Source organism: Rhipicephalus microplus, chromosome 6, assembly GCF_043290135.1.
Source record: "Rhipicephalus microplus isolate Deutch F79 chromosome 6, USDA_Rmic, whole genome shotgun sequence".
NCBI lineage: Eukaryota > Metazoa > Arthropoda > Arachnida > Ixodida > Ixodidae > Rhipicephalus > Rhipicephalus microplus.
Window position 1 is genome coordinate 76,411,903 of NC_134705.1, and position 21,157 is coordinate 76,433,059.

The window sequence follows — 21,157 nt, forward strand, 5'->3', positions numbered from 1 at the left end:
TTATCACAGCTTTTAGGTGAAGTTCTTCGCGTTTCTGGTACCACACACAAGATGGCGTCTAGCTACCATCCTCAAACAAACGGTCTGACCGAGAGATTTCACCGAACCCTAGCCGACATGATCGCCGTATATATTCAACCGGATCACAGAAACTGGAATAAACTTCTACCGCTCCTCACTTTCGCCTACAACACCGCTGTTCAGCGCACAACCGGCTACTCACCGTTTTATCTCGTTTACGGAAGTTCACCTACTTTCTTTATCGATGTTTCCTTCTTCACCAGCAATGGCCCTCCATCACCATCTTCTTGCGAAGAATATATTTCTCGCCTTGCCCAGTGCCGCCAGCACGCTCGTATGAACACGGAAGCTACGCAACAAGCAAGGAAGGCCGTCTACGACACCTCTCATCGTGTGGTATCATTCCGACCGGGTGACGAGGTGGTGCTATTGACACCAATTTGCACACCTGGTCTCTGCGACAAGTTTCAGCCTCGATTCATCGGCCCATATGTTGTTTTGGAGCAGACTTCACCTGTCAACTATCGTGTGACGCCTCTTGTCGTGCCAACTGACCACCGTTACCGCAGCACCAAAATTGTACACGTTTCCCGCATGAAGCTTTTCACACGACGTTCCTCGTCACCTTGACTACCCGCCCGCAGCGGCCAGGCTGGCCGCTTCCACGGGGGGGGGGGGGAATCAGTGTAGGCATCTACTATGCGCTTCATCCTCATCTGAACAGCAGTCAATCATCATCATATGTTCTGGCTGACAATCATCATCTTCTTGGAACGTGCGCTTCTTTGTCGGGTCCGTTGCGCTTGTTCGTTCCCGAGTTCACGACCAATAAACCTCGTTACAACCGAATCGTCATAATAATATTACTATTATTATTGACTCACCTGTGAAGATTATACCACGTTTCAGCTGGGGATAAATTCATGTGTTTCATTACTAATGTACAGCCGTCTGTGCCTTTAGCTTGAACGCTCCAACGCGTGGCCTCAGCTCACTTGGACTGAGGTCAACGCCACCAAGCGTTCAAGATGATATGCTTGCTGTAGATAAAGGGACACTAAAGTCGAATAACAACTTACGTCAGATTGAAAGCTCAATGTATAACAACATCTAAAACGACAATATTATTATCAACAGTGCCCTGCTTACCGAGGAATTAAGGTAAATGCACAAGAAGGAAAGTGCCGAAGTAGGACATATTCCAAATTATTCCGATGACGTCAGGCGGACCGCCTGAAAATAATCACTAGTAATCGATCTAACTGCACTAAATAAAGAACCTTCCATGCATCAAGAGACGCAAAAAAATGCTGCTTGTTCGTTTCTGTTTGATTCATAGAAAAAAAAACCGCCAGACGTTACAATTGAAAATTGCGTGAGTGGTTGAAAAATTCCATTATCACGTGGTAACACAGGACAGTTTGGACTATCTAGTGGGGTGCAGTTGAAAGGAAAGCGTCTGCAAACTCGAAGCCAATGGCAAGAAATTGATCAATGGCCGTTGTTGCTGCTGTTCCTCCCACTGCTTCGGTCAGCTGCTACTAGCGCAGTAAAGCCAGGCAACGTTGTGGACGGCAACAGTGACGTGAGTCGGTCCGGTCGGCGCACTTCTTGAGGCGGAAAATTTGAAGGGCGCTAACCCAATGCGGACCACTGAGACGTAATTTTATTTCAAAGTAGGCTCTTCCTTGGCACAAAAGTAACACCACGAGGTTTATGGACCACCATTTCAACAATAAACGCCGACCGCATAGTTGACTTTAGTGTCCCTTTAAGGATAGATGTAGCGCGCTTCGGTCTCACTAGTAGCCCCGCCGCGGTGGTCTAGTGGCTAAGGTACTCGGCTGCTGACCCGCAGGTCGCGGGTTCGAATCCCGGCTGTGGCGGCTGCATTTCCGATGGAGGCGGAAATGTTGTAGGCCCGTGTGCTCAGATTTGGGTGCACGTTAAAGAACCCCAGGTGGTCGAAATTTCCGGAGCCCTCCACTACGGCGTCTCTCATAATCATATGGTGGTTTTGGGACGTTAAACCCCACATATCAATCAATCGGTCTCACTAGTAAATTTCAGTTTACAGTCTGCCTGACCGGTGGGTCGAATGCACTCACTTCGCATCCTGTTTTTGCCACGTATCGGTCATGGCTATGTTATCGCTTGCACCCCCGGCGTTCGTCCTCTGATACTTATCTCGAGAACGAACCATTGTGTGCGACAGCTTACGCACCTTTCGTGCTTGAACGAACGCCATGGGTGCGTTACAACGTAGCCACGAGCAAAGCGTGGCGATAACGGGATGTGAAGTAGGTGCATTCGACCCACCGGTCAGGCAGATTGGAAACTGAAATGTTCTAGTGAAATCGACGCGTGCTACATCTATCCTTAACTGCAGCAAGCATGTCCTACTCAACGCTTCGTGGCGTTTACCTCAGTTCAAACGAGCCGAGTCCACTCGTCGGAGCGTTCAAGTTAAAAGTGCTGATGGCTGTATATAGAAGCTCCTTCTATTTTTTGTGGTTACTTTCTCGTGTGGTTATTTGATCTGCTTTGTTGTTTGGATAGTTTATTTATATTGGACCTTACATAATGTTATGCTGTTGCTCTTTACCGAAGTGCCTTTATCAAAGGTTGATGTTTTCAACCCATACTAGGCTAGGGCTAAGGGTCCTAACAGTGTCTGCATATTTTCTAAGAAACATATAATTAAAGCTTAATTTAATTAAAACACAAGCTTCGGAGTGGTCACATTGGCTCCGTCACACAAAGCTAAGACGGTTTAAGCGTGCATAAAGCCATACCGGGACAAATGCAGTAGCTACATCAGGTTCAGTTACTGAGTCAGTGTCCTTCAATTGAATCGTTTACTCATCGTTTATTGCACACAAAAAGTCTGAAGACATACGTACGACGTGGGCGCAGCGATACATGCCAAGTTCACGTTCTTTCAAACATTTGCCTGAAGGTGCATCTTACTAATGTCTGTAAGCTACCACAATAGGTTTGCTATGGGCATTTTGACGTTTTTTCTGACTTAGGTAAGGTTGATAACCCCTATTCGAGAAGAAATATTTCGAGTCTAGACTGGACATATTCCACATCCACGCCTCATCATTTGGGTGCGCGCCCAAAGCTACAGAAGTTTTATTCCTCTCACTCAATTAGAATGAACATACAAAGTGTCGTTTTGGATCAGCGACGCATCATGCTTTGTTCTAAACTTCACACAAAAAGTCATTTTGGCTACACGTTCTTTTTTTTACTATATTCTCTGGTTATTCATACTATGATTGACATGCGAGGGACTAGTGAATGTACTGCTGACGTATCTTTTATGCCGTTTTTGTCACCTCATCTTGTACAGTCCTATAAAAAAAACTGCGTGCTCAGGGCCCTTGAACACCCTGGGTGGCCCTGGATACGCTGCATAGTGTGTCCCACTGAACAACAGTGCGTTTTGACAGAGTGGAGAGTGTTCCCACAGCCGTGAAGTATCCTCAAAAATACTGTCATTAAAGGAGAGCGCGACGCGACGTCTTACAGAACACTGGGAGGCGCTGGCTACGCTGTACAATGTCTGCGCACACACTGGGAACACTGGCGGCACATTGAAGAACAACAAAAAAACTGGATGCGCTGGGTAGACTTAAGAATGAATATGACATCTCATCATGCGGAGCTTAAAACTTATCGAATACTTTGAAAATGCTTTTCCACTCTTCGTTTTACACATCCATTTTTGGGTTTAGTTAGTTGACAGACGTACAGTACCGCTCACGCTTAACTGGAATACTCGAATGCACGCCAATATTCTTGCTTGCCTTCTAACAGCAACCAGTTAGTAAAACAGTCTGGATGAACATCACTAGTCTGTCAAGAGGAGTCAAAACGTTTAACCACCAGTAGTTTTATGCAATTATATGCTATTATGCTTTCGTAAGATAGCGAAACATAAACCGGCAGTGCACTAAGGTGTTACCTTTAACAGTGGACGCGTCTGTACGTACGGGATACTGTTGTCTAGTGCTCGCGCATGTGATTTTCTTTCAGTGTGAGATCGAGTGTCGCAAATGTATGCTATTTAGCTGCTTTGAAACAACTTATAATTTGCAACACAATACTACACTGGTATTTCTGTGGTAATCAAGATAAACCACACTAGTAATTAGTTTTTCTATATGGACTCTTAGACCAGTGAACGCAGGGGTTCACCGGTCGCAATTATCCACTGTGACGCTGAATGTCGTCATTTTTAGCTTCTGCATGTTTCATATGCCTGTGTTGCGAATATGATATTATGTCTTCGCTTGAGTCAGTTATGCTCCAAACCATGTCACAAAAGTGACAAACTAATTGTTATAGAACGTTCGAAATATTCACAACATGTACGTAGGCAGAATATTTTTTCGGGGGGCGCATCTCTTTCATTTGAAATGAGGGCCCGCAAAGCAAATGGCCAATTTGTACTCTGTATGCCATGGCGAAAAAATTGAGGGGGAGGGTGGCACGGGCGTAGTTTGCCACCCCCTGGCAACGCCACGGCTTGACAGTCATCACGGCAGATGGAGTACAGCTCTTAGCCTCAGTTTGGTTAGCTAAAGTTCAGTTTGGTTAGAGTGAGCTACTGAGACTGTAGAGTACGCGGAAGGCATAAAAGTACAGAATAACGGGTGACAAAAACTTGCTTTCAGAGAGCAGCTCAGATACATGATGTTTTCTACATGCGTCCAAGTAACCAGTTAGCAAGTCCATGTGATTGCGGGAGGATGTTTGTCGTTACGCTAATATGTTTACTGGCAAAACATGTCATTTAGACGTTCTGATTCATGGCAGCACATAAAAATTAAATTCATTATTTTTGTTGACCTGTCATGGATATAATGAGACTAAAATCTGCATTCCTATAAAGATACTGAAAGTACTGCCAACCAGAATAGGGTATACAAAAAAAACTCCCACTTTTCAAGTGTGGCGTAGCAGCAATGTGTAAGAATTAGAATTTACAGTGGGCAGATGTGCTCATTTCGACTGTAGTGTTCTGATTTTGTCTCTTTTTAGGCTTTTTTCATGTAGTACTCCTTTTTCAGCCCTAATTATTATCTGGGCGTCAAGAAAGTTTTTTTAAATGTAGGCGGTAGAATCTGGCTTGTATCGGGCACTCAAGTGTCCATCGTACAAACGTTCCAATCTACCGTGGCACATTGGTCCAACAGTCATGTGTGACACAGGGACAGCACCAGTGGATTGTCGTCTATCTATTGAGAGAAACAGGGATGCCATCTATCTGTTGTGCGAAACATACTGAAACTCAAAGTAACTCTCCATCTTATTTTTACCGACATTCTACTTAGCCAGGTGACAACTTCGTATTTATTTGCATAAAGTGTGGCATTTGAAAATAAGAAAATAACAAGAACAGGTCGGTAGTTGCTTCTCTTGTCGCACAAGGTGACAGCATCACAGCACTTATGTAGATAGGACATAAAAGCCGCAAGTGTCTAATTTCTATCTTAAACAGTACGACCATTTATAACTATCAAGCGCACTTTTAACAAATCTCAAATTCCGTAATTGTTAGATTGTTGTAACCGATATATAAAGTAAGGGGGTCATAAAAATAAATAAAAGGGCCGCAGTCCGTAGTGACAAAAAGTTAAGTTTCAGATGGAAGCCAACACACAGAAGTAAGAAGCATGACGCAGGCAGCCCGAAAAAGAACTTTATTAAGTCCCTTAGGAGCAGGCCAGTGGCGCCTCAGAGAGGGGGTTTTTTAAGAATTCTGTTTTTCCAAATACATTCGCACGAAACTTACTGCAGAGGGCCCATATTAACATCTCATTTGAGTGTCAGTATCATGGGAATTCTGGGTATTTTTGATCACTTAATTTTTTACGTCTTTTGGCAACTTTTTCATGTCAATTGTTTACGCCACAGACGGCAACAGCACTGGTGACGTCGACGCCGCTCAACGCTGAAACGGGTGCCAGAAAGCGGCGCTCTGAAAATGGGCATAGAAGAAAGCATAAAGTTTCTTTCCAGGAGAACGTTTTGTTCAGTTATTTGGTGCGCTCTAACAGAAGAGGACAAGGCATCTATGAGACAAACATAAGGAGCGACACAGATGAACAACGCGTACGTCAGTGTCACTGCTTGTGTTTGTTTCATTGGCCCCTTCCTGCCATTAGGTCCCCTAAATTTCTTTGATTTCTATGTGGAAGTTAAATTCAATGGTGTAATGTTTTTGCATAACCAACCGTGTGTGTTCTACAGCAATTGATATTTACCTCCTTACTTACAAAAACACGGATACCACAAAAACTCATAGTGATACCATTAGATGTCAGCTTCAGGAAAACAGTGGTTCATGTGCCGCAGGCAGCTTTGTAAGCAAGACTCAGTGCGATGTTATAACTCACGTTATTCACAACATAACTTGCACATTATTCGACACTATAGAATGTACAGTTTCACAGTGCCTCTGTTCCCTCCAAAAGATCTTCCTTATCCACTGATATGCATGCTTCTTTTTTTGCTTTTCTTCAGCTCAAAAACCATGCGAAGGAGGTGGTGAAAAAAATTGCACAGGAAAAGAAAAATGGTGTCTGGTTGATGAGAATGGAGGTGTTCACGAAAAGTGTCGTAAGTAATAATTAGAATCAGGAGCAACTGTGACGAAGTCTCGCTGTAAACTTGACTTATCTACCGCTTTAAAATATGCCTCATATTGGAGTCCATATGTTGAAAAAAACAGGTAACTAGCTAATCTAAGGACAAAACAAAGTGTATTTTCGCTATTAATACGAATTCGTTGTTGACAGTAAAATGACAGCTGAATAGCAGGTTCGAAGCGTTGAACGAATGACGCATTGCTTAAGAGTACACATGGTTTAGCGTAGAAGATGATCTATTGATTGTGTGAGTGCTTGTTTTCATCATTAGTGATTTCATATTGAGTCTTGTCAAATTATTCTGCGAGGCCATCATGCTTCGGTCCCAGCTGATTTTTTGGCTTGTTTTCTCGGCGTGCTCTGTCAGTATATACGCCACTATGTGGTAATTGGCGACATCATTCTTCTGCAGCTTCAGACATCTGCGAAAATTTTCATTTTCGGCAACGTAAGCCGATTCACAATCTGCGTATGGAATCTTGCACATCACACCAAAAGAGCGTTGACTAGGCATTTAATCTTTCACATTTAGCAAGTCATGCTCGCAGAAGCCCGATCTGCACACCGCGTTTTTTAAACACATGAACTAGGACTTTGCTTACTTCTCGAATGTATGGAATCGCTGTGTGCAGGTGCGCAAATGCCGAATTAAGCGCAGCTTGACTGTTTGGCTCTTTGTTATGTATGGCGTGTTTAGTTATTTCGTAATGAAATTCTTGCGGTGTATACTGCTGGTGAACTCATTTTCAGTGGTCCAGACTCTCTCGAGCAGGCTTGTTGCATTGCAGCTGGTGCGAATGGCTCATTCAAAAAAAGACCGAACCATTGAACTTTGCTGAGCGTTTGTCGCCTGCGTGATGGACTGACTCATGGTCGAGGTATCTACTTGAATGCTTTGGCTTTCGGTACACAGTAAAGGGGACGCCTGTGGGAGTACGCTATACAATTGAGTACAAGAAATGAAGGAGACTGGGTTTCTATTTTTCAACAGTAATTTGATGGAAGGATTGCCGCCGTTCGGGCAGTTAAAAAAGGTTGCACGTCTTTCTTCTTTTTCACACAGAAGCAATCGTCGACGTATCTGAGAAAGACCTTGGGTTTGGGTGGAAATGCTTGTAATGCCTTGTGTTCAATTGCTTCCATTGTGATACTAGCAGTTGTGACTAATATAGGTGCTCCCATCGCGGTACCAAAAGTAGGCCTATACAATTCATCCTTGTCAAGAACTAAGTGTTGAGCAGGTAAAACTGTAACTAGGTGCAGTACTTAGTGTCGTGAAACTGCGCTATACGCCAAAGTTGTGTCCTTTTGAAACAATTGTCCGAAAGAGTCGACAGCTAAGCCGATGAACACTTGCCAAGACAGAGCAGACGTCGAAACTAACCAGTACTTTGTCGGCGGCTACAGAGACGCTCTTCACTTTGCTTATGAAGTTCTAGTGATGCGGCAGATGCGGCAAAGGAAGAGAACCACGTACACTCGAAATGTGTGAGTTACTAGAAAAGAACCCGGCTCTTCCCCTGGCTATACGTGAATGCAGCTATTGCTTATACGCCCGTGTCCTGATAAAGCTGTGCCAACAGCACGGACTCATCAGCCACTATCTCGCCTTTCTGGACTACATTTGGTGATCAGGGACGCTAGAACCAGCTACCTGCGCGTCACCGCTATTACCGAGCGGCTCTTTAAGCAATATTAGTAGGGGCAACCAAAGTCTGGCAGCCGCAATTGGACCCGTCGATGCCACTGTTCTGCGTCGTCTTCATCAGTGATGCTTCGTGAAACTCGAGGTGGCACTAGAGCTCAACAACATCTGGCTCCCGTAATTTATGCTTGAAGTGCTTCAGTACGTTTTTACAACTTGCCTCAAATGCTCCCAAATGTCTCGACAGGCCGGTGCCCCTACGACAATCTACTCAAGCCATTCTCCACTTTTACGGCGCAAGCCAAAGCCCTCACAGGACCTAAAGCATACTGTACATTACGTTACCTGTCCTCACCGACCATCTCAACCGAGTCTATACCTCACGGTGCGCCTCAAGCGCCTACCATCTCAAGCCCACACAACACAGTGAGGAAGCCGCAGTTCATCGGTTCATTGACGCTAATCTGTTTTGCCTTTAGAGAAATGCAGCGTCTATCTTTCCATTGACCCTCTAACAGCATATCATGCGATTCCGGAGTGCACACAGGCCGTCCATGCGTGTTTCCCCTAGTTGAAAACCCGTGGCAGCTGTGACAACGCAGGCTCGTTGCTGGCTACAATTCCGCATGACTCAAATCTATTGCAGAGAACGTCTCGCATGGCACTTGCCCACAGATTCCTGAGACATCGCCATCTATCCCGACCATCTTCCACACAAAAACGGGCTGTAGGTTTGAGATTCGGGCCCTACCACCCGCCGTCAAGACTACGAGGGCGTTTCCCCCAACAAGGAGCTGCGGCGCTAGCCTGTCGACGATGTCAAGTCGCTTGGTACGGCGACATGATGTAATTCCTCTCACCACTACACTTCGAAGCCTACAAACTTGCTAACTGACTCCTGAGAGGGCAGCACTAATCAGTTCGGTGGCAGTGATCGGCACTCTTTACACGAAACAGACGCGGATCCTGGACCGTCTCGAACGTGCCTATTCACCGGTCAGAACAATAACCTGTCAATCGGCTTCTATCTCTGGACCGGTTTTATTGGCTTCTCCGTTCCAGCTGTAGCGAGACCTGCCCCGGTCCTTCCAACGCTGTCGTCAGCATCGTGTGAGTCCATGGCACTGCCTACTGATCGGCTGTAGCACCAGATCAGGCCTACAGAAAAGATCTACAGGCCTGAGCTGGCGCGAACTGCTATGAAGGGTCCTCGCAGAGTTTGGTCACGCTGAATACCTAGGCCCAGGCAACTCAAGGCAGTGCCCTCAGCGCAGTGGCAGAAGTCATCTGTAGGCAAAATTGAATCCATGGTACTTAAGTCCCCGTCCTCACACTGGAAGCGCGCATCTGACCGTGGGGTTCTACGCGGTACGCGGATTACGCCTTCCTATTCCCGATTATCTGGCTCGACGCCCCGCGCATTCGATTTCGCCGGTCAGCTGACCCAAACTCTCTTCGGGCTTGTTATTGGACTGTTGTACATGTACATAGTATCGGCTCGTTGAGTTTCTCTTTTGCATATATTTTTGTCAATCACGCTACACGCTAGAAGAGGGTCCTATGTAGCTCCACGGTAGAAGCGGCAAAAAAGAAGAGAGCTGCGTACCTCGTGGTATGCGAACAACTAGAACGGAATAGCCCGGCTTCGACGTGGCTCGACGCTGCAGACGCTCTCACTGCTAGCCCCGCATTCCAATGAAATTCACACCATCTTTTCAAACGGAATCATATTTGTACAGCGCACGGCGCAAGACTGCGAGTAGTTACTGCGTAACTACGGAAGAAGAGAGGACAGAAAAAAGCGCTGACTTCAAGTAAAACTTTATTAGCGAAACGCAGAAAACTTATACTCGTGATGAAAAGCAGCAATTCGCAGCCCAACCGCACAACTTATTGAGTCACAGACAGACAATCAATAACTCCTCAAGTGGGTACAACAACATCTCAGCACAAACTCACAATCTATTGCGTCAACGCCAGATACTCGATTTCTATTTTGGCGAGTGCAACCGAAGGCATGCTGATACATAGATCACTCAGCATTTGCATTTGATTGGCCTCAAAATTTTCACCTGTTAGCTGCTGACGGTGTTTTGCGACAACAGTGCACTTTTCGAATTCTGGTCCGCCCTTGTCACCTTTGTTTTTCATGCTGCACCTCCAGGGAGAAAAGAAGCGAATTTAGAGGGGAGTCGACTCGGCTTGAGCCTCTCTTTTGCCAAGCAAGGAAAACACATTGAACAGTCATTATGAGCACTGATGTATGCAGATGATATAGTAATAATAGCTAACAACAAGAAAGATCTGCAGGGATAGATAGACATCTGTGATAATGAGGGAGATAGGCTAAGTTTGAAGTTTAGCAGGAACAAAAATCGGCAATCATCATTTTAAATGATAAAAAAGGCCGTGAGCATAGAAACACGCTAGCAATAGTGGATAAATACAAAATATTTGAACGTATGGATAAATAACGGGGCTGAGTATTTAACGAAGCACGAAAGATACGTAATGACTTACACCAGGAATGTAGCTGTAATAGAAAATTGAGCACTGTGGAACTACAATAGGTATAACGTTGTGAGAGGGATTTGGGAAGGTTGTCATGGTCACGGGTTTGACGTTCGGCAATGTGATCTTATGCTTGAAATAAGAAGTTCAAGCAAGATTGGAAATCAAGAACGTGGCATCGGTACACTGGCTTTGGGAGCACACGGGAATACCCCAGATCAGGGGGTACAGGGTGACATGGGATGGACATCGTTTAGTGCAGGGAAGCTAGCAGCAAGATAGAATTGAGGGGCGATTGAGAAAAATGGGACAGTAGCGTTAGGCGAGAAAAGTTTTCAGCTACTTGTACATGAAGCTTGTTGATACTAAATGGAGGAAGTGAACTCAAAAACTTTCAAGCAAGTAATTAGACAACTGCAGGAAACCAAGCCAAATTGAAAAATTGGTTAAACAGAAGGTGAGAGAAACAGAGAGGGACATATGGAAGATGGGAATGCTTACAAAATCATCACTAGAGACCTACTAAATTTTCAAGGAAAAAATTACAAGGGAAATTACAAGGGCACTGGGGCCAACAGCTTATGGACCTCGCACCGAGGTGCAACGATCAGCCGGGATTTATTCGCTTGCTCTCTATCTCGTCGTGCCACTTCGTTCTTTTATAGGCCCTGGGGATCTCTTGCATCAGCCAGTAAATCGAAGCCTCCGATCAGAAACGACAGTGGTCACTGGCTGGAAATGGACCCGTGGGGGAAGGGGTTTCCCGTGTGTTGGGTAAGACGCACCGCAAGAGGTGCCTTTATTTGCATCAGGCTGGCTCACTCGCTGGCTGTGACGCTGGTTGTATCAGCCAGTCAATCGATGTTAACGCCACTTGAGTCAGAAGATGCCAGCTTAAACGCTTTGCAGAATCGGTGAAGTCAGGTTTGGACTCCCACACACCAGAATAGCTACCCCGAAACGGGCGCTTCGCTTTCTTGACGGACAAGCTTTGCACACGGCACGGCAAGAAGGGTGCTTTCCTGTCTTGGAGAGAGAAGCACCCTCCTTCCTGCTTTTTTGTAGGCTCTGCAGAAATGTTCACACCGTGTGCGAAAAATTGGGAGCCCTTACGCTTTTTCTTTAAGATTTGAACGCGATAGCAAAATCCGGCCTCTAGTGCGCCCTTCAACTGTTAAGTGCATACTTAATATTACGTTTTGCTACACACACGCACACAAACGCGCGTGGGCAAGCGCGAGCGTTTGATGGTACTCAGAGAGACACACACACGCGCGCGCGCGCGGGTGCATGGTACATACAGGTTTTAGATCTAAACCAACATAGCCTCCAGGATACTCGCCGTGCGTTCTCTTTTTGTAAGACCTTAAAGAGTCTCACAATGCCTCACAGATGGCAGCACAATGTCTAGCGTTTGCTGTTTGTTTGATCAACGCTTCAGCAAAGGCGTGATGTGTTTTCTGCTAGATGGACATGGTTGTCCATTTTTAGAGCTGCTATCATCTTTCTGGGTGTTTTTAGCGGTGATAGATGCCCTATCCCGGCCTTTTCCAACGTAGTTTGATGGCCTCCGAAATGCGCCTACAAATCGCCGAAGGGGCTCGTTTTCGTCGATACACCTGTCAAAAAATCCGTTGAGAAGACTCCTTCCACTACATGGTATTCATGTAGTGCTTTTTCCCGAAGTGACTGCAAGTAACATCGTGCCTTTGTGGTAGGACACCTGCTTGCCATGCGAACAGCTCGGGTGCAATCCTCAATGGGACCAAGTTTTATTCTTCATTTTATTTGCTTTTTTTCAACTTTTCTCTCACTGCCGTTTTTTGCTCACAACTGATGCCGACGGCGGAATTTCTGGGACACGAGCTCTCTAACGCTATCGCGTTAAAAGAGATCCATCGGTAGTGCGTACATAGACCAGTTTCCTTCCAGACGGTGCCGTAGCATGGCATTGTGTAGTAGAATGTGCATGGGCATGCTGACGTCCCGTGTGCCAGCAAATTTTCTGAAAGCTACTTCTAAGTTCTATGCTTTTATATCGACAGTATATCTAATCCCATGCCTGTTGAAGCTTCCAAATGCCGACAGAATCGAACGAAAAGTGATGCTTCTTTGGCGCCAAAATTAACTGTTGTTCCCTTGAGGAGGGGGAGAGTAACTTCGCATTTACACCCTAAAGGGAGGAATAGTTCTGGCAGGTTAGTCGCTGCATTGAAAGAGCAACCTTGATACCCCTCTTGTTCCTTAGTAACAATGAAATCAGCCGAACTTCCAGCACGCCCGACAGTGCCCGCTTGATCCTACCTCAAAGGGGCACTGACATCAAATTTCAAGATCGAGATGTGCCCATCATTCGATAGCTTGGTATGCATAGGTCTTCTTGGCCGAATTTGAACGGCATCCGTCGCGTGGAAGTTGTTTTAATTCGATGTCAAACAGCGTAGAAAAGCTAAGGAGAAAGAACAAAAAATAGGCGGCCCTGTGACATCGACACTAGTGCTACGTGTTCGGTGTGATACATTCCACAATTACAATCCTGAGTGTCGATGCCCTAGTAGCGATGTTGTGTACGATCCGAGTGTTCTTATCGTGGCGCCGACTGGCGCTGAAGTGCCGAAACGCACTCGCTCGTCTACGGCCGGGCTAGCGCTCGAAGGTGCAGTCTATCCCGGCCGTGGCTCGTCGCGTCTGATCTTCATCACACTGGTTTGAATGATTACGTGAAATTATCAATATGAAACCACCTTTAAAAGAATATCGAAAAAAAGAGCGTGATAAACGTGTGCTTGTTGATCAGCATGTCGAGGAATCGTTGTGAGTTGCAGTTGAGTTGCAGTCGTCTAGTTTAAAGCACGGAAAAAGCGCAATCAGGTTGTGTTTTCAAATCACGTATGTGTTACACATCAACACGACCGCAAGCTGTCAAACGTGGAAGAGCGTGTAGTCATATATCATCGCTAACAAGTAACGCGCAGGTATCGTTGAAGTTTTGTTGATCTGTACACTTTGCGTCCACGTAAAAGTGGTAACATCGTGTTAACTTCGAGAAGCTGGATAGATGGGGCTATCTGTTAGGCGCAAAAAAGAACCTGACAAGCAGGAAACGTATTCAATTTCTCCGCTGGTGCTCATTCGTGGTAGCTATATTTCAGTGACCCCTGTGCGTATACCAGAATGCTTTGCACGACAAAACACACCAATATAGCTAACTGAGTCACACGAGCGAACATGGCTAAAGCATGCATCCTCGGGCACCTCTGCTGTGCTGCTTGAAATGGCGTCCATTTCAGAATCACTGTTTTGCAAAAGGTCGTTCGAAGGAAAAATAATTCGCGACGTCGCGAATCACGGGGATTCCTTGTCCCAGACTACCGTATTGAACCCGAGTCGACAGCAATGCAAGTGACAAGGCATGACTGAATGTGTCCGCCTACAGATTAAATCTTTGCGGAGCAGCTGAGCCTCACGTCACTCTTTTCTGTGGAGAAGTGGTCAGCTGTGGCGTGATCTCGAGGTGACCACGAGGTAGCGCTACTGCTGGCGCTCCCAGCGCTAAAAATGGCGGAATTACCGGCTGTTTTTCAATAGTGCTAGATCCCAGTAATATAAATCAATAAAAGTGATTGTTATTCATCTCTCAGTTACGTTTTAGGTCGTGAATCGCTGCTACGAGGTCTATAGCTACCCGCTGATGCGAAAATCTTGGCGTGAGTAAATTTGATGTCAGTGCTCCTATAAGTCTTGAACTCCCGTCGAAATTTCGCCCAGCAGACGAGACCGTTTAGTGTAGGCTGTGGTTGGGCGTTGCCTTTACCACACCTACACTTTTTGCATTGGGATGGCTGACACCGAAGCCTGTTACCACTGTGGCAACGAAGAAACTATCCGGCATATATTTTGTGACTGCTTGAGCACAGTAGACAGCGACTATGCCTTCGCAAGAAACTCAGCAAATTAGATAATCAACCTTTGTTGGAGGAATGGATTTTACAAAATCGACAGAATGTGACGTCGAAGAAGGCCCTACAAGGCTACTGCGCTTTTTGCGATCAAGCGGCCTTTCTGAATGGTCTTAGCTAAAATGCCCTTTCTGTGTGCGTTTTTGTTTTCTCCTGAGTCCACGAGCCCTTTTTTCCCTCTCTATCTCTCTACACCCTCTTTCTTGCCCCTATTTCCCCACTTGTAGTGCTGGGGAGCAAACCAGATGTCAATATCTGGTTATTCTCCCGGCCTTCCCTTTTCTCTTTCTATCTCTCTCCCTTTAGAATTTGTAGTTCAAGCTCGGCTTTGGGTTTTTTTCTAAAAGACCTGCGATCGCTGTCTGCAGAAAAGAGATAGTCGCCTTGCTCATTATTATGAGTTGCAGTAACACCCAAGATTCACCTCAATGTGGCACAGAGCCGGCACCTAGTGGTGAGTGGGCCAAGCCCTGTAGTCTCGATGGTTCCTCACGTAATTTGCTTGCCACAACGCGTTTGCATGTCACTGTGGGAACATTACTGCACGCTTAGTTTGAAATGCTTGCACTCATGTCTGCTTAACATGCACATGCGGAAGCGTACGTAATACTGTGGACCTAGTCAGTGGTTACTCAATTTACACTGATTCTTTTTTTGCTTTCTGTTCATATCAACGCAGGTGACTTGGATTGTAGTTCTTCAAGATTTTCCTGTTGGTTTCAATGCCAGGGTGACACAACACTGGCCTGCCATAAAAGCCCCACGGAAGATCAATGCATATGCTCATGCGGTAAGTGCGTTTAATGTTTTCTCCGGTGTTGTGAACTTAAGAAAATTTTTCACTGCATGTAGGGCCCAATTGCCTGAAGAATTCAGCTTCATGTTTTTTTCTGAAGCTACCTTCATTGCCACTCGCACATTTATCATTTCGAGTCACAACCACCTCATAATAAAGGGGCTATGAAACACTTGTTCAGTGAGCCATTAGCTCACTAATGGAGCTTCCTGCCTCAAAATTCACCACCGCAAAAACTTTTACAACAGGTCCAGTACGAGTGAAGTTACAAAGATTCGTCGCGCGCTGTAATTGCTTTCTGTCTTGTCTAATCCCGGCGAAAGCACTGGAAGCTAAGCAGAGAGGAATACGCGCACTCCTTGAGCTTGAGCACTTATGTCTTTTTTGTTCTTCACACGAGAGGCTTTTCAGTGTGATCGCGCGTGTACGGTCAGACACGACATAGCCTCCCGGGGCGGTTCTAGTAACTGGTAAGTACGTAATGCTCAAATCAGCCAACGGCATAAAACTTGGGGCTATTACGCAATCATGTTTCGTTACATAGGATAGTTTGACGCGAGAAGAGAAATTGATTTTAGCTGAATTTTAGAATTTGTTATAAAAACAAGGTAATGTGTTGCGCGACAACATTTGGTACGTGTGTTTTCGGAAGCCACGACTACCGATAAGCAGCATTTCGAAACTGTGTTCAAAGATGATTGCGGGCCTGTGGGATGCTAATCACTTGCAGAGGGTGTTTTAAAAGCGAGAGTTTGGTGATTTTTAAGAGAAAAGGTACGTCAGCTTAACATTGAGTGCCGCACGACGCTCCCACAGCTACAAAATTATAAGATCAACTTCATATTTTGGTTTCAAAAAGAAGGGCCAAGCGTTACGTTTTAACTACCTGTACAATTTAGTTTATTAGCTCTGAAGTTGAAAGCTTGAAACAATGCTAATCTGTGACGCATGCATAGAAGTTTGTAAGTAGGCAGTTATGATCACTAAATAGATAACAATAGTTACTTTGAAAATGAATAGAAATGAACTGTGAGAGCATGCAGTACGTGATTGGCTGTAGTTATCGATAGCTTTGTCCTTTTAGGTGCAAGTAGAGGAACTTCCACGCTACATGAAGTATAACTAATGACAATATTCACTTTGATATATTTATGATGTTTGTTTGGTTGCTTTATGCCATTTGTGGCAGGCAATTGATGCGCGTTATTCTGAATCGAAGCATTGAAAAACATTCGTAAATATGCACTAGCTCCTCGAAGGGGTGTCTGCGCAAGCAGCCAAGTAGCACAAAAAAGGTGTGACACGAAATAATAAGGGTTATATAGTCCCAGCTTCCTAAACTGACCGGCGTATCCACGAGAAGTCAACTTCTTTACGAGCGATTAATTCTTCTCTGATTGCAACCTATAGACAAAAGTATCTGACCCTTGATCTAGGTCTCAAGAAGAGACTACAGAAGTTATTTTGGATAGCAGACGTACGCTACGCAATCTTCGGTACCAATTTTTTAAGGCATTTTCATGTGCTCGTGGATATGAACCACTGTCGCCCGGCGAATAGCTATCCGGTTTATCGGTCAATAGTTTTCTGTCCCGTGCGACGGCACCTAACACCATGCAATTTCATAAATCGTCTACGTCACCATACACTGTTCCACTCATCGCGTTTCCGGAGATTACTACGAAGTCTCTAATGAACAAGACCCCCAAGCACACTGTGACCCACTGCCTCGTTACCACAGGCAAACGTGTCCACTGTCGGTTTGGCCGACTTGGCCCTGATAAACTTCAAATCGCTCGCAACAAATCCGAGCATATGTTACAGCTGCAGATCATCCGTGCGTCATTAAGCTCGTGGTCGTCGGCGCAACCCATGGTTCCCAAGAAGAACAATGACTGGCAGCCTTGTGGTGATTATCGGGCTATCAGGCAGGCAGGCAAAGAACTTTATTTGATTTGGAAACGACGCTCACTCCCCCTTGGGGGCGACATCGGCGGGCCGCACCCATGACAGAACGGGGAGATGCATCTCCTCGGCCATGTCATGGGCTCTCTGGATCACCCCTAGCTGGTCTTCTTTTTCCTACATGTGAGAAGAGATCACAAGTCCTCCTCCATTGAGGGAGAACCGGAGCTCTCGAGCAAGGCAAGACATTACCAAAGCATGTGTTGCAAAGTGCAACGCGGGTTTTCACAGCGAGGGCTGCCTGGCTGTATACCGTCCATATATTTAGAGCAATTCGGGGGAGAAACGTATGCCTCAGTCTGCAGTTGACGTAACGTGATAGACGGAGCTCTGTTTAAAGTTGGATGCGGGAGGGGGAACCTCCGCTGCTCCAAGTGATAGTTCTTACAAGTTTCTTCAAAAGTTAGCAGTGGATATCGGTAAAACCAAAGCGTGTCCTCTCCCTCCAAGTGGTTCATTTTGGCGTGGAATGTTAGACCTCGTGCCCGGGAGTGCGCCAACTCATTGGCATTAAGGATGGTTCTATGGACGTGTCGGCCAACGTGTGTCGGGAACCAGATAATGTGCTTTTTGCCTGTAAAAATAGCACCACAGAGAACTCGAGTAGCTTCATGGCATGCCGAAGCCATCATGAAGACTCGTGGTTGCTCGCGAGTCTGTGTAAATAGCTGTGCGCTTGGTGATAGCGAGAACTAGTGCTACCACAACCTGCTCAGCACTATCGGCGTTCGCGTCTAGCGAAGTCAGTAACGAGAAATGCTCGCCTTTGAGTGTGGTGACAACCGACACAAAATGATCCGAGTTTCCGTTCTGCGCTGCATCTACGAAGGCCACGTGATCTTCCATAGCAGTGGCAGCACTGAGTAGCGGTCGTGCCCGTGTCTGCCTTCTCCCCACATTATGCGTGGGGAGCATGCTTCGGGGTATCGGGGATACTGTGAATTCAGCTCGTAACTCCTCGGTGATCTGGCACTGCCGTTGTTGGGTAACAGGAGAATTGAGCCCATTGTGTGCCAATAATCATCGTAAGCCTCTGTGGAAGAAAGCCTTGCAAGCTGGGAAAATTTCTTTGCTTCTACAATTTCGTTGAAGGGGCTGTGCATATCTAGCTCATTGAGCTTTAGCGTTCGTGTGTTTCTTGGTAACCAAGGACCTGTTTAACACAACAACGAATGATTACATCCATACGGTTCTCGTCTCTTTTTTGCAAAAGGTGGGCAGGGGCTACGTAGTTAATGTGACTCATAAAAAACGGATGGAAAAGTCTTCGGATATTCTCCTCAGACAGTCCATCACGTTTGTTGGCCACTCTATTGATGAGTTTTGCCATTGCTTCAGCTTTTTTGAGATGCGTCTCACGCTGGCGGCGTTACTACCATTGGTTTGTATAATCATGCCCCAAATTCGTACCTGCCCTACCATTGGAATGTGTGAACTGTCAGCCACATGAAGGTTGATTTCGGAGAAAATGTCTTTACGTGCCTTGTATTTGGCGCTCACAGCAATTCAACCTAAGGCCGAGAGGCACACCCCAAGGGGCTATATATCTCCACTCCTATGCAATCTATCCATGCAGCAACTTTCGCGACAACTTTCTCAAATCGCTGGCATCAGGCATGCCTTCTACGCCGATGACATTACATTCTGGAGCACGGAGGCAATGGCACAAACATCGAAGGAAAACTGCAAGATGCAGTTAACACGGTACAAGCGTTTCTACGTAAGGCGGGCTCTCAATGCAGTCACCCTTCCCGATCGATACCCGTTACCCATTATTCAATACTGCAACAGCTGCCTTCTTGACCGGTACAACAGTATACTTAAAGATGGATATAGTGAAAGTTTATCATCAGATTCCCGTTGAGCCTTCCGACATTCCCAAAACTGCAATAATTACCCCATTATGACTTTATGAGTATTTGCGAATGCCTTTCGGTTTCAAAAACACAGCTCAGACATTTCAGCGTTTTATAAACGAAGTCACAGGAGGCTTGCCGCTTTGTTTCGCCAATATAAACGATCTTCTGGATCCCAGCAAGAACGCTGAAACGCACAAGGCACATCTCCGTGAGCTTCTTACTCGACTGCGTGATTGCGACATGAAAATTAATGTCGGCAAGTGTCAGTTTAGAGTCTCAAAGATAGCTTTCTTCGGACATCAGATCACTGAAGATGGCATCACTCCTCTACCTGACAAGGTTCAAGCCATCATGGACTACCCGCATCCCACGTCCACACGCATTCTGCGACGTTTTCTCGGACTCGCCAATTTTCATCGCCACTTCATCCCTACATGTTCTATACTATTGCAGCCTCTGGAAGCACTACTCCTGACTTCTAAAGCTGAGTCAGCCACACTTCTCTCAGACATGGTCACGGATCAAGCTGTAGCGCCATCATCACCATCATCATTTCTTCATCACCGCGCCGCGCCTCTAGCACAGCTGATGCGAGGTCGAGCTGCGCGAGAACTAGAACGAGCCGACACGCCTGGCGTGGCGGACGCTGGTAGCCGACGTGGCTCCGCTTCAGGCTTGGAATAAAGTGCCGAGATTGGCACAGCCCCGTCGGCCGCCTTCGACGTCATCTCACGTCTCTCTTCTCTCGCCGCTACATTGGTGACCCGGAGAACACGCCCTTCGCCGAGTGGCCCGCGGCCATGTTCCCGCAACTCTGCCCGCCAGTGCCGCCGTTCCAATCGACCTACCCCAAGGTATGATTCATGCAGCTCGATGCCGTTCTGGCGTTGAATGGCGTCACGGACCAGCCACTGATGCACGCGATTCTTCAAGACGCCCTTCCGGTAGAGTTGCGTCATCTCTCTGGCACTTCAACCTCCAGCCAGCAGCCTTACGATGACCTCTGCTCGGCGGTGCTTGCCAGATATGGCCTCACCTACCACCCGCTGCCGTTCACCCGCAACTTACAGGTTTCGTCTGCGTCGCAGCGTGCGGTACCCTCCGGCCCGAAAGTCTTCACTGACCGGGACCTAACTTCCCCGACTACGTCTCCTACAGCATCTCGTCCGGCCACTATCAACGCGAGTCCCGCGTACGAATGCCCATCCGACGAGGTTCAGAACATTCATGCTGCACGCGACCAGTCAGCCACGAAATCCGACGAGCTTCTTCAATACGTTCCTGTAGCCAACGACCGGGTCGCCACGAGGTGCATTTTTTCGAAGTCCTCGGCCAATTGTCCTTCGGGCACTCTCGCCACCCGCATGTCTTCTCCGGCCTACACAGACCACGATTTCTCAGACATGTCAGACTCCACGACGGCTTCATCGCCGCATGCTCCGGAGTCTGCCAAGACTACGGATAACCTCACGCTCACTATTCGCCCCTTGGTCGCGGAGACTTCAGCGTCGACGATGTCCGAAGGCGCCTCCCCACCCACCTCGACGCTCTCTGTATCCTGCCATCCTGCCAGCAGCGACCATCTTCAGCCCCGCAGTCTCCCGCAGCCGAAGTTAAAGTCATAAGCCGTCAACCACAGCCAAACTTCCGAGAGGCTGCGACTATGACTGACGCAGCTGAGGACGACGTACCTGGCACGCCTATGGCACTGCAGACTACATATGCCACACGTGCTGTAG

The 21,157-nt window shown here is 46.6% G+C and overlaps 1 protein-coding gene across 2 annotated transcripts in view; it reads left to right on the forward strand.

Annotated features, from left to right (window-relative positions):
• LOC119167583 (uncharacterized) overlaps window positions 1–21,157 on the forward strand; it is a 92,625-nt gene that overhangs the window by 27,779 nt on the left and 43,689 nt on the right. For both annotated transcript variants that reach the window (XM_075866084.1, XM_075866085.1), the window contains 2 exons: window positions 6,559–6,654; window positions 15,478–15,588. In XM_075866084.1, coding sequence (XP_075722199.1) covers window positions 6,559–6,654; window positions 15,478–15,588 — 207 coding nt within the window. The remainder of the gene's footprint in view (window positions 1–6,558; window positions 6,655–15,477; window positions 15,589–21,157) is intronic.